The 12,944-nt window shown below is 43.1% G+C and overlaps 1 protein-coding gene across 3 annotated transcripts in view; it reads left to right on the top strand.

Moving 5' to 3' along the window:
* The window catches only part of wdr95 (WD40 repeat domain 95), a 35,704-nt gene that overhangs the window by 22,213 nt on the left and 547 nt on the right, over nt 1-12,944 (top strand). For all 3 annotated transcript variants that reach the window (XM_064302322.1, XM_064302323.1, XM_064302321.1), the window contains 23 exons: nt 176-261; nt 1,001-1,093; nt 1,649-1,694; nt 1,811-1,857; nt 2,834-2,951; nt 3,381-3,450; nt 3,986-4,229; nt 4,769-4,874; nt 5,731-5,882; nt 6,791-6,893; nt 7,156-7,262; nt 7,383-7,462; nt 7,677-7,731; nt 7,849-7,894; nt 8,800-8,859; nt 9,010-9,175; nt 10,010-10,108; nt 10,290-10,348; nt 10,883-11,021; nt 11,362-11,401; nt 11,530-11,618; nt 12,495-12,682; nt 12,807-12,910. In XM_064302322.1, the coding sequence (XP_064158392.1) occupies nt 176-261; nt 1,001-1,093; nt 1,649-1,694; nt 1,811-1,857; nt 2,834-2,951; nt 3,381-3,450; nt 3,986-4,229; nt 4,769-4,874; nt 5,731-5,882; nt 6,791-6,893; nt 7,156-7,262; nt 7,383-7,462; nt 7,677-7,731; nt 7,849-7,894; nt 8,800-8,859; nt 9,010-9,175; nt 10,010-10,108; nt 10,290-10,348; nt 10,883-11,021; nt 11,362-11,401; nt 11,530-11,618; nt 12,495-12,682; nt 12,807-12,910 (2,297 nt within the window). The remainder of the gene's footprint in view (nt 1-175; nt 262-1,000; nt 1,094-1,648; nt 1,695-1,810; nt 1,858-2,833; nt 2,952-3,380; nt 3,451-3,985; nt 4,230-4,768; nt 4,875-5,730; nt 5,883-6,790; nt 6,894-7,155; nt 7,263-7,382; nt 7,463-7,676; nt 7,732-7,848; nt 7,895-8,799; nt 8,860-9,009; nt 9,176-10,009; nt 10,109-10,289; nt 10,349-10,882; nt 11,022-11,361; nt 11,402-11,529; nt 11,619-12,494; nt 12,683-12,806; nt 12,911-12,944) is intronic.

Raw genomic sequence — 12,944 nt, 5'->3', positions numbered from 1 at the left:
AAGCTTATGCTAACCACATGTATAGCATTCTGGTGTGCTGTTGCTTATATCACATTTATGTGTCATTAATTTCAAGGACATGTGGAGTCTAGATTCATATAATTTCTGGCATTAGTGGTTTAGGACTTTTAAAAGTTGCTTTACGGGGCGTTGGTATTTTTCATACGTACCGTAGCAACAACGGCCAGTGAACAGGAAGCCGAAGTGGGCGACGGATTTTGTCATCATGCCGCAGTACAACAAGCTGATCATCGCCACAGGGTAACATGGCCTGTCCAATAACACTGCAGTACTCACTCACTCCATTAATGACTACATAAATCTTTGAGCAGCAGATCTGGGATAGATTCATACCAGTCCTTGGTGTCTATCCCAGATAGATTCCAAGATCCCAGGTGAAGACCAGTCCTTGTAATCTAGCATAGAAACGCAATCATGCATGCCAAACATGATTTTGTTTTTCTGGCACCTCTGTGTCTTTTTGAGAGGGGGTAAACAACTTTAGTTCCCAAGCCAGCAGCACAGATGTCTGCATCGGAATGTGATGGGATGTGCTGGAAGCCAAGCTTAAGGCCAGGTTCCACTGGAAACGCACTGTTCTGTTGGAACTGTTCCAAGTTCATTGACAAGCATAGAGAGAGAGCGGGTATCGTTGATTGAATATGTGCTTCGGTCGGGGGTCAAACCCACAGCCTATCTGGGGGGGGGGGGGGGGGGGGTGTCCGTAGAGAGGCAGGGCAGATGGAAGATCAGCGATTCGTGTTTGTTTTTAAATCCGGTAAGCCCATCTCCTGCTCCAGCACACCCTACCGTTCACCTTCCGACATGGAGCGTTCGGTTGACACAACCTGGCGACAGAGCTAATCCCAAACCCCACATACTTTCACTTAAAAAAAAAAAAAACATGAAGGGCACCCCCTCAAAGAAAAGACAAAACCACACCAGAGTCTGCTCACCATTTCTTGCTGACTAGCTTAATGGCCGCTTCTGTGCCATTCAGCGATCGTGAGATCCAGTTCTACGAGCTGTCCTCCCTGGAGCCCTACTGTCAGCTGAATGCCCTGGAGACCGTGCCTCTCAAGTTAGATTACAGGTGAGCGTCGGCCTCGTGCTGGAGACCCGTCGGCATGACAACGCCACCCCATTCCCCAGCCCCCGCCATTAAAAATAGCTATAACAAAAAATGAATAACGCCTAGTGACTGTAGCATGAAACTCAGAAGATTTGCAGCATAGAAAATGTTTTTTTTTTTTTCTTAATGTATTTTTGGGCATATATCAGAGAAATACAGGAAATTTCACCTATGATTATTGTCAAGTAAATATTACTTTTAAAAAAGTAACACGTTATGAACAAACTGATTTGCACTGCGGCTAAGCTTTGTTTTCAGTCAGACATGGGCATGGAATCTTATTATGCAGACAGTTTATTCCTGGAACTTTTTCGCATAATAATATATGGTGTTAATCCTTGTTCAGTTACCGTTGGGCTGTGCTGATTATACTGTGGAGGGAAGCCATGCAGCGCATTGGATATCCAAAAGTTATAGAAAACTTATTATGGATTTATGAGTCCAGAAGCTTTGACAAAAAAGGGCAACTCTTGGGAAAAGAGGTGTGAATGAATATTCAGTTGTGTCCCCATACAGCTCTACAGGTCCGGATGAGTGCATGATTCTCTATGGAGATGCTCAGGTGAAGCTCTTCCCCAACTGATTACCTCTGATTAGTTTAATTGACAGCAGCAGTTGATTAAATGCTGCTCCCCTGAATAATTATGAACTCTTTTTTTTTTTTTTTTTTCATTCCAGGGCTGTGTGACCATCATATTAATTACGCTCGTTGGGGAGATGCTGAGGTACAACTAAAATCTTCCTTGATTTTCCTTTCCATTAAATCTTCCCATAATCAGACGGTGGAGATCGGGCAAATTGTTTCTCGCTCTGAAATTAGCTCCTTATGTTATTAAAAAAAATAATCTGCAGTCTTTTTATTGTGACATTGTGGAGACAGAGCCAGCAGAAATGGCTTTTTTTTTCTTTTTTTTTTTTTTAATTTCATGGAGCTCCTTCTTCAGAACTGTTGTGAAATTGAACGGGGTTTTATATTCGGAAATGCCTGAGAGGGTGAAAGGCATATAATTGGCTTAGCTAGACATTATAATGAGGGAAATGGGGCTTGAAAATCGCAGCCCTATCATTTAAATTCCAATATGTGGCTGAACAATAAAGATCCTCAACTATCATGCGAGATGGAACAGGGCTGTTGTGAACTGCAGATCTCGTTGTTTACCACTCAAAGTGTTGAACAGGAAAACTTACCGAAGGCAAACAGAACCCACATGGGGATCTGAGATATTCGGCAGCACTACAGTTTAACTGAATTTCAGTTTGTTTGTGCAGTCACAAAGGCACTTGGCACTTCACAGGTAATAGAAAGGATAGGAAAGACCAGACCTGAGGTCCCGAATTTGCATGTGAGGTAAAAATTTCTCAAACAGCAGCAAGAAGAAACTCCCAGCAGGGAAGAAATCTTGGGAGGAGGAACCCAACTGAGAAGGGAAACCCTCTTTTTATCTAGAAAGGGCTGGTGTGGGGACAGACTTTTCTTCAAACCAAGCAGTAACACACCTGATTCTACGGATCAAGGCCCTTAGGAAAGATTCCGGGTGATCGATTAGCAGAATCAGGTGTGTTACTGTTTTGGCTGGAACAAAAGCCTGCACCCACACCGGCCATTTCTGAATAAGATTGAGGGGACCACCCCCCGTGATTTAAATGCAATCACGCGATTTTAATTCTCTCCTCTGGAAACCGTCCTTGCCGCTTTCTCAGGTTGTGGAAGAAGTTGCCGACGGTTGAAAATATTCCCAACATAGGCATCGACAGCGCGGTCCTCACCCCAAACGTGACGTATATCCGATGGAAGGTTCACGGAGACTGGGTGACTCAGGTGCGTTTTCCAGTTTTTTGTTTTTTTTCCCCAGTGTGACAGAGCAGCTATTTGCGTAGCGTGATCCTCTCGTACCGTATAAGAAATAAGGTGCTGCGAGAGATCAGGGCTGTACACAGGAGGGCATCTGCTGAAAATCAGGCGTGGCTCAAACCTTTGTGATCTCAGACCGGGGGGGTGGGGGTGGGGGGGTGGGACTGATCACAAAGGGCACCTATGGTTTAATTAAAAAATCTCTCCAGACAACATTGCACTTTGCTGTCTCAGGACAGGTGGCATGTGTCTCAGCATATGTTGGTGTCTGTCTGTACATGTGCCAGTAACTGATGTTCACCTTTTTTCTTTTTTTCTTTTTTGAAGTGTTTTGCTGGAATAGTTTATAAAATATTTCTGACAAATTGTACAATGTTTTTTTTTTTTTTCCATCAGGTGAAATATTGTGAAAGCATGCAGGCCATTGTCTCCAGCTCGAACCATGAGCCCTCCGCCCTCGTCATAGGTAAAGGTGTCTGATTACTGTCTGATTATCTCTGCTTACAAGAGCGGGTGGGTCCTGCTCCATGGGCTAAAACACATTCTGTCACAATGTGAGACAAAGTGGTTAAAATCTGTGTGCTTCTACTCAGCCTTCAATCACTTATCCAGCATCAGAACATTGATTCAGGAAGTGGGTGGGTGGGGCAACAATTTAGAATTTTCGATTTTTAATGTGAGTGTCAGTTTAAAAAAAAAAGAGCCTCCAATACGATATCATAAAAATTTCATTGAATCATATTTTTATGACATGGTGGATCTCATGGGGAGAGGAAACAAGGAGGATAGTCACGTGTCAGATGCCATTTTTCAGTTTTGTGTGTGTGTATGTATGTTTGTGTGTAAACTGTGTTTTCTCTTTTGTGTGTAAGGATACGTAAGCACAGCTGCGTGTCATTTCTTTGGAGTGTGTGTATGTGTGTGTGTGTGTGTGCATTCCTATGCATTTTTAAAGAAAATGATGACCGATGAACCAACATTTTGTGATTGATATTCGTCAGGCTGCGTACACGCAACGATGAACATCGAGCAGACCCTGCGGGACATCCGGGAGTTTTGCCGGGAGGGCAAAAGCAGGAAAGTGCAGGCCGGCCTCGGGACCTCCCAGCAGAGGGCAGCCGGTGACCAGACGGTGTTCTCCGTCTACAAAGGGGTGAAGTCCTTTGACCTCTGCAAGAAGCACAACCTCCTGGTCACCGGAGGGATGGACAGGTTCATCCGCTTGTGGAACCCCTATGTCCCAGGGTGAGGAGGAGACAGCCTCCGCATGACTTCTCTCTCCATCCTCTACCCCAAGAGAAAACCAGTTCTCTGAATGGTCATGAATGACTCATGCTGTTTTTCAAAAAATGTTAAGCTCTTTCCTGCTTCTTGCTATCTAGACATCCTCATGTCCCATGTACATTTCATAGCCCCAAAATATTAAAATTTCAGTTGTAATTAATTCCCAGAATCCCCCCCAAGTCCTCAATCACTGCTATTGCATTCTGTTTCTCCAGTGTGCAGCCAAATGAAGGCTGTGCCCAAGAAGGAAAGGTCAGACCGTGCTTGGTGTTCAGTTCTGCTCTGTTCCCTGTGAGAAGATACTGCAGAACTGATTGCTTGGTTCAGAGCACAGCATTTATTTAAAAAAAACCCACTCACGGAATAGGGCAGAACAGAACGTTCACCGATCGTGTCTTGCTTGCGCCAAGATGGAGGGACAAACTGAAAAGCCCTGCTCAGAATTCCATCACGTGCTCCTCATGCTTCTTTCTTATTGGTGCATTACTGATCCGTAACAGGAAACCAACGGGCTTCCTGATTGGCCACTGTGCACCCATCTTTTACCTCTGCATCTCTTCAGAGGACGGCCGCATCTTCTCGATGTCCATGGACAGCATCATCAAGGTGGGACACGGTCAGCCACACGGGCACTTGTCACGTCCATATATATCTATGGTCCTAAATCAGGGGCACTCAGTCGTATGCCAAAAGGGCCGATGTGGGTGCAGTTTTTTGTTTTAGCCCTGCACCAGGACACCTGATTCAACTAATTAACTAACTAATCAGGTGATGACCAAATCGGCCCTTTCAGAAAATATTGGACACCCCTGTCTTATATGATCCTCACACACTGTGATTATTTAGTGTCCTGGGTCTTTCTACCTGAGAATAATAACTCCCTTTCCCGTCAGTTCAGCAAATGTACAGTGAACGTTCTGATATAAAACAGTTTGCAGAAAGCTGACAACACATTTATGGTGATTATAGTGAGGAGAGGCAAGGACACGCAGGACTTGGGGTGGTGTGTTTGGGGAGATTGAATGCCGGCCAGGTAGCAGCATCCTAAATGAGCTGGAAATGAGTGCTGTGCTGGCATTAGGCAGGGAGGCCGTGGTTTCAGTGCCCCTGCCGGGACACTTAAGGGTCTGGAACAGGAGCCGGGGAGAGTAGTCGGTGAGAACTGACACAAGGGCTGACGCAGACCGTTGACTCCAATGTTGGTTAAAAAGAAAAGGCAGTAACAGCAATACCTTGCTACTGAGCAGTTTCTACAGGCAGCAATGATCCCCAGCTGTGTGTTTTTTAAATTTTTTAAATTTTAAGTTTGAGGCATTTCAGGTGTGTACATTTTTTCCAAATTGCACACAGTACGTACATTAGTGACTTTAGAATGGTCTGTGTCTCCGTGGCCAATCCGTCAGATTTATTACTGTGGCTAATCTTGCGGTCACAATCACACTTTTTTTTGCTTTGATTTCAGATCTGGGACATCCAGGATCAGTCCTGCTTGTTCACGGCTCATCCCAAGGCCAGCCTGATCCGGGGAGAGCTGTCCGCTTGTCTCTACTCCCCGTCCGTCAAAGCCGTTTACGTCGCCGCCGATTCCATGGCGCTTCTGCCTCTCAGGACAAGGTGGGGGCCCGATCAGTTTGCCTTATTTTCCTTGTGATCAGCAGGGTTGGAGAATGAATAACAGCTTATGCCATCTGACAGGCGCGGGGTTGAAAAAATGTTATTCTTTGCTTGCTAATTACATTGAATCGAGAAAACCAACCACTTTATCATGTTTTACAACAGTTTGTATTTTTCATTCATCATGATGTTATGATTGTTTTGGGGTTTTGGGTGTGGGGGGTTGTATTGCCCGGTTTTGATTATTGGGGGTTACAACCCCCCCCCCCCCCCCCCCCCCGTAATTTACGCCCATGAGCCCAGCAATTTGTCTCTTTGTCCTTCTGTCGTAGCTACCGTGTTGTTTATTTGTCTGTTAGCTTTTTTTTTTCTTTATTTAGTTTATTCTTTTCTTGTTTTTTTTCTATTTGAAACCTACACATACGCTGTCCAATAATTATATTTTCTTTGAGGAAAAACAACTACTAAAAAGGGGGGGGGGGTTCCATTAAATTCAAAGAATCCTCATAACGTTATTGCCATTGTCATGAATTAATTACATTTTAATTAATTAAAATTTTGTTCATTTTGTGGATTAACTGAATAGACCATGGCATGGCAGCTGAAAGATGTTAAGCCAAAAGTCTGAGTCATACAGTCCAATTCATTCTGCCATCTGTGCCAACTTGCCTGCATACATTCTGGGTGCCATTTTCTGTAATTACCACTTGCTGTATTCATAATTAGTTTGAAGAGCTTAATGCTGTGCTGCTCTTTACCACTCAACCGTTTTTCTTACCTTGTTTTTCCTGTTATGTAAACCCATTTCTTCTGTTGCATCTTGGTCCCAGTCCTCCCCTCGTGAATTTTCGTTCATTCGCGTTTATTTTCCCACTCGTGAATTTCCATCCCTTTTTTGCCGCCTTCAGAGCGCAATCCCTGGGACACACGGTCGTGTCTCACAAGGAGCCGGTGCTGTGCAGCGGCTACAGCGAAGCGTTCCGCCAGGTGGTCAGCTGCTCCGAAGGATCCGTGAGTGAGAATCGCGTCATGACCCGTTTCCCCGGAGATCGCAGATTTAAATTTCACCCGTTCTCACAAGAGACCTATGGTAGCACGTTCCGTGGAGACCGCAGATTAATATTTCACTCATTCGCGCAAGACCCACGAGAATCGGGTTTTTAAAAAACCGACTTTAAATAATTGGCTTCTAAAATAACTTGAAACGCATCAGCTGTACAATCTAAACCCATTTTTTTTTTACATCATTACTAATGTGTTTAATCTGTTTCAGGTAGTGAAAGTTTGGGATTTTGATACAGGAAGACAAGTCTTTGAGTTTGGAGGCGCTCATGGGGTCTCTGCTATCACCTGCTTGACCTTTGACCCCAAAGGAAGGAGGTTCAGCAGATTGTTTTGAATAATAAAAAAAAAAAGATTTGAAAAAAGTAATAATGCACAGTGACCTGCCCTGGTGCTTCATATTTATCATACCGTCATATGCTCTGTGTACTCATACAGACTCATAACCGGTGGCAGAGATGGCTGTCTTAAAGTCTGGAATTTCAATAATGGCCAGTGCCTAAAAATATTCAGAAAAGGTGAGGGCTTTTTAAATTTTATATTTCAGAATAGTGACCAAATGATTCTGCCAGAGGTGTTGACCCTGGCTATTGATATTACTGAGATTAAATGCACACACAAGATATTAAATATTTTGTTACTATTCTTTCAGAATAATTTAAATATAATATTTTCCTGCTGATGCTCGGCAGTTTCAAAACAGCTATATTTCTCTCTGCATGTGATTTCTAGACCACGATAGTGCAGAGATTTGTGACTGCACGTATTTCAAAGTGAACAGAAACATGTGAGTTACCTCACTTCACAGTATGTTAAATCTCCATTATAATTAACTTACAAGTATCAAAAAGACATTTCCTTGAAGTCCTATGTTACACATGGTACTTTTCTTCTTTTTTTGTAGGTATATTATCTCAGTGGGCTGGAACAGAAGGATTGACATTTACTTTGTAAGTTTATTGTACAACATTTGCAGAAGAGTATGTTGAATTCTATGTGTTGTATGTCTTGGAAAGAGTTCACTGTATATACACACACAGCTAGTTTTCCTGTCGTACCTTTCATTCATACCTCCTACATTTTCAGAAGGACAATAAATAACTGAAACTGCATTAGTCCTGTAGCTTTCCCATATTCAATGAAAGTGATGAACCAGTGAAAAAAACAGATATAAAACAATTTCACCTTGATAAGCTTGCCTGCCCACAGACCCAGGACACGCGTAACTTGGTTGTTTCCGTGGTTACTAGATCTCTCGCCTGCTCGTCATCATTTGTAGTCCATCTCTTGTAGACTTTTGATTTAGATTTGTTTAATTCGTATTTATTTATTTTTTTTCAGATTCAAAAACCCTGCAACCTTTTTTTTTAATTGGGTCTTGCTTAGACCTTGAGCTGCACTGAGTAGGATCTGCTCATGGTGGCCTTTCCTTCATTGTTTATGAAGCCTTTCATTAAAAGCAATTTGTCACACTTTTCTGGGGGAGTGGGTGTGCCTCCATATTGGTTTATGAGTGCCTGTCTTGTCCTCCCCTTGAGAATAACAAGGATTAGAGGGCCAGTGTGACTCACTGCCACAGCACTACCATGAAAGGCCAATGCCGTGCCACAGTGCTGAATAGAGCTGAATAGAGCATTATGCTCATGGAAATCTTTTGGAAATCTCTGAGTCCTTCACAAATTAAAAACCCATTATAGAAAAGCAATTGTAGCGGCTCAAGGCTTGGGCATTTTGGGGGGAAAAATCCAAAGCCCCTTCCTCTCAAGTCACGAAGGTTAATAAAAAAAAAATGTAAAAAGAAGAATTGACCATGTTTCATAATAACTTTATTGTTTGCATCTCATTTTTCTGGAAGGACTCAGCTGAGGACCATCGCCATGTTCAGAGTCCTCAGCCCACTTGGCAGGATGACCTGGTGAGAAATAGTCTACCCGCCCAAGGACTCTCCCTGAGCATGCTGGAGGACTGTTCTGAAGCTGCTCCTTCAAAATGTTTCATTTCCATTTTTCAGAATTTCATCATTTATTTCCTCCCCCCCCCCCTCTTATTTTGGGGGTGTTTCTAGAAGTCCGGCCACAAGGAGGACATCATGAGCGTGGCCCAGTGCCCCCCGTCTCTCCTGGCCAGCGGCAGCTACGATGGCGAAATCATACTGTGGAACCTGGTCTCGGGACACGTGCAGTGCCGTTTCGCCGCCCCCCTCCTCCCCACCCACTGCGACCACTCGGAGGGTAACGTTCCGGAGTGCCGCAAAAATGATCTCGACGTTTTTATGGCAAAAAAATTTTTTTGAAAAAGAGTCAACAAAGTTTAGGTTTCATATTATTTATCATTGCATGACTAAAGTGCTAGTTATGTTTTGTGAATTATTTAAATGTCTGCTGTACTTTTTTCCCCTCACTGTAGACCAGAGGATAGATGGAAAATGTAAACTAAAGAGTAGAATAATAAAGAATTCTTAACTTGCTTTTGCTGTTTGTGAAAACAGAGAATGCATTCATTTTTAATGCCCCAAAGAAAAGTGAGTTTTCTTCCACAATTCTACAAACATACCCCAGGCTATAGCACATAAGCCAATTGTCTTCTTCCACACTAAATTACAATATGCAGCAAAACAATGTAATCTCCATATACAGTACCAAATTCTACTTCTATAATTTGCAAAGGATTGAATGCATTCACAAAAACAATTTAAAGAAACTACTTTATAAATTGGGACTTAATGTTATGTTTTTCTGTTGTGTATCAAATAAATCATCAATTAATAGGCCCCAATTGTATCCTTGGGGAAAAAATACCGGCTTTTTAGATTTCTGTGCCACAAAATGAGATCTTTAACTGTAAAGCACGGCAAAATGTTTCTTCCCCCCTCCATTTATGCAGATTTATTTTTTAAGCAGATATCATTCTGATTCAATAATTAAATAATTTATGTCAAATGTTGATTGTTTATAAACGACTGTATTCACCGTAGCTGTTTGTATATTCGCTGACGATTGCGCTGGAATGGGGGCGGGAGACCGCGTTCAGTCACGAGCCTTCTCTCTCTCTCTGTGCTCCGCTAGACGTGGACAGGAGCGTTATGAGCCTCGTGTTCCTGAGGAGTCGCGCTCAGGGCGTGGAGTTCGTCTCTGCCGCGTGGCTCGTGTCCTCCGGGGCCCAAGGTCAGTGTTTCAGCACGGAAACCCGCTTTTTTACATCCGCCTCTCCGACGTCAATCATGTACGCACGAGAGAAAAAAAACACATTCAGAACATTAACAGTAATGTTAACCTCGCGTATTCGCCTGTCAATACCGGGCCTGGGGATGAAACAATAACGGTGTTTTTGTATCCTAAAATCAAGGCTACGTACATTTCTGGAATGTGCTAAATGGAGGAAAAGTCCTTGCCAGCTTTGAAGCGGTAAGTATCCAGCCACTGGTAATATACTCTCACTCTTTTCAGGTTTATAAACTGAAAATGTTTATAAACTGAGGTTTGTGAAGGAGTTCAAGGATGCCTTTCAAACAAAATTGAAACAATATTTTCCCTTTTATGACTACTTTGTCTATAATTGCATATTTCGTAAATGATACATTTTGGACTTTAATGTAAAATTGAACTGTGTGATTTGCATTGCCTTGCCAAAAATATGAGCTATGTAATTTAGCCCTTGTTGATATTGTTGTCAGTATTTGTTAAAGATACAAAGAATACATCATATAGGTGCATGTGTGTTAAATAGTCCCTGCATTGTAGCCTTCAGTGGGTTATGGTTACAGGCGTCACAACCATTTAACTGAGGTTAGGGTTCTCAGCTATTTTAGGGGCTTTGAAATGATCATTGATTTATTTGTACTTTTGAGTACCTTTGGGAAGGTTTTGTGATGATCTGATGCTTCAGAATTTAAAAAAAAAGTCATATCATATGGTGGAATGTGGTCATTTCTGTTTTAGTCCAGACTGAAATATCAGATCACCAAGCTGGCTGTTACTGAGGACGAAAGCTCTCTCTACGCATCTGATCAAGCCGGTTTCATATACGTTTACGACATCACTTCGTACGCGCTTGGTCCTGAGAAAGAAGCACCAAAATGTATGAACACACCTCTTTCCTTCAAATATGTAATACATCATTCTAATTGGGTTTTGATTACATGGCTCCAAGGTAAATTAAGTCCTAAGTCAAGGGCAAGGAGCTGGTCTTGTAACCTAAAGGTCGCAAGTTCGATTCCCGGGTAAGACACTGCCGTTGTACCCTTACTTAACCGGCATTGCTTCTATATATATATATATATATATATATATATATATATATATATCCAGCTGTATAAATGGATACAATGTAAATGCTTTGTCAAATGTTGTGTAAATCCTGGATTATAGCGTCTGCTAAACGGCTGTAATGTAAAGTCCTTTTCGTTGTGTTTGTCCAGTGATGAACTACTGGCGAGCACACATCAGTAGCGTGACTAGGTAAGCCCAGCACCTCAGAGCTGCATGTAAATGGACCCGCATCATTGAAATTCAGTACAGGGCTCGTGTTTCACTTCAGCTACTCTCCACCGCCTTGTTTGTTCGTTTGTTTGTTTGTTTGTCCCAAGTCTGCAGATCGTTGAGGATGGCCTCGTGGTGCTGACCTCTTCCACCGACTGCACAGTGAGGCTCTGGACCACCGACGGAGAGTTCATAGGTCAGTCGCCCCGTCGCGGACATCGCCTGATTAATTTTATGGTCCTGACAAACTGAGCAAGCCTATTTTGGGATTACGTGAGATTACGATGTAACATGTCCTCACGTGTGGTCTTTCTCTGTGTACTCTATGACAATTGCTGACAGTATTTGTTTTGGATTCAAATATTTTCTGTGCTCTATTGATTTTTACGTCATGTAATTGAGCCTGCCAGTATGACCAGAAGCCGGGGTTTGCACTTTTTGAGGGTATTTCATTGGTTCCGATACACCAGACAAGATCAGTAAAACGTAGAAAAGTATTTGAATCCAAAACAAGTACGTATTTGACACAGGTCTTACTGCTAAGCTAGTAAATTCTCAGAATAAACTCTAAATTGTAATTCATGATCTTACTGACATGTACAGTGTATAACAAAACAGCATAGACTGATGTGGATTAACTAGGGTATACCATAGGTTTAAATGAGAGGTTCACAGGACCAGTGCAAACAGTAACAGGCCATAATAGAGCACATTAGGCCATAGGGTCATCCAGGGACAAATGGAGGGGAAGTCTGCCTCAACAGTGACTCCTCTGGTCAGTTAGCCACCCCACTGCCTGCTGCTGCTGGCTGCACAGGAGGTACACTCCTTGGAAACGATGCCTGCGCAGATCAGCTAGTGGACTTGGTGCAATATTTGGTGGCTGCAAGAACACACCTCAGAGCACCCGTGCTTACTTGTGTCCTCCTGAACTATCAGGGCACACTGTGATGATTCAACTGGCCTGGAAATTCGGAGAAAACAGTAAAAGATCAATTAAAAATAGTTGAGACAAAGGTGAACGTGGTGTTGATGGAAGCTGAGCCACGCCCTCCCACTTTCTCTGACACAGGGACGTTTGGACAGGCAGAGAGCTGGAGCATCCACACGCCTTCTTCCTGGAAGCATCCCACAATCCCCTACGAGATTCTGATTGATCCCCTGAGCATGCCGACGCTCAGCATTCCAGAAAGGCGCACCAGCAGTACCACCTCTGATGTCATCAACTCTGATGACCAAACTGAGGCCAAAGATGTTAAAGTTAGTAACGCCCCTCTTTTCTCTGAGCTTAGTCTAGTCCTGCCTAACTCTCACTGACGGATTGCTGAGAAGTTCTAAAAACCTCTTCTGCTGAACTTAACTCTGTTCAAAATGGCAATTGCAGCCCAACTCAGCCAGCAAGCCAAGATACCCTCCGCTGCACATTAGTGACAGAGACATCGAGGAGGAGATCAAAAGCCTAAGTTACCCTTCAAAGCAGGGGAAGCGGTGAGTTTGAGTGGATCTTACTGGCACACAAAAA

The sequence above is a fragment of the Anguilla rostrata genome, chromosome 12 (genome assembly GCF_018555375.3).
Source record: "Anguilla rostrata isolate EN2019 chromosome 12, ASM1855537v3, whole genome shotgun sequence".
NCBI classification, from domain to species: domain Eukaryota; kingdom Metazoa; phylum Chordata; class Actinopteri; order Anguilliformes; family Anguillidae; genus Anguilla; species Anguilla rostrata.
The sequence above is the reverse complement of the archived record's forward strand: the minus strand, read 5'-3'. Positions and strand labels throughout refer to the sequence as shown.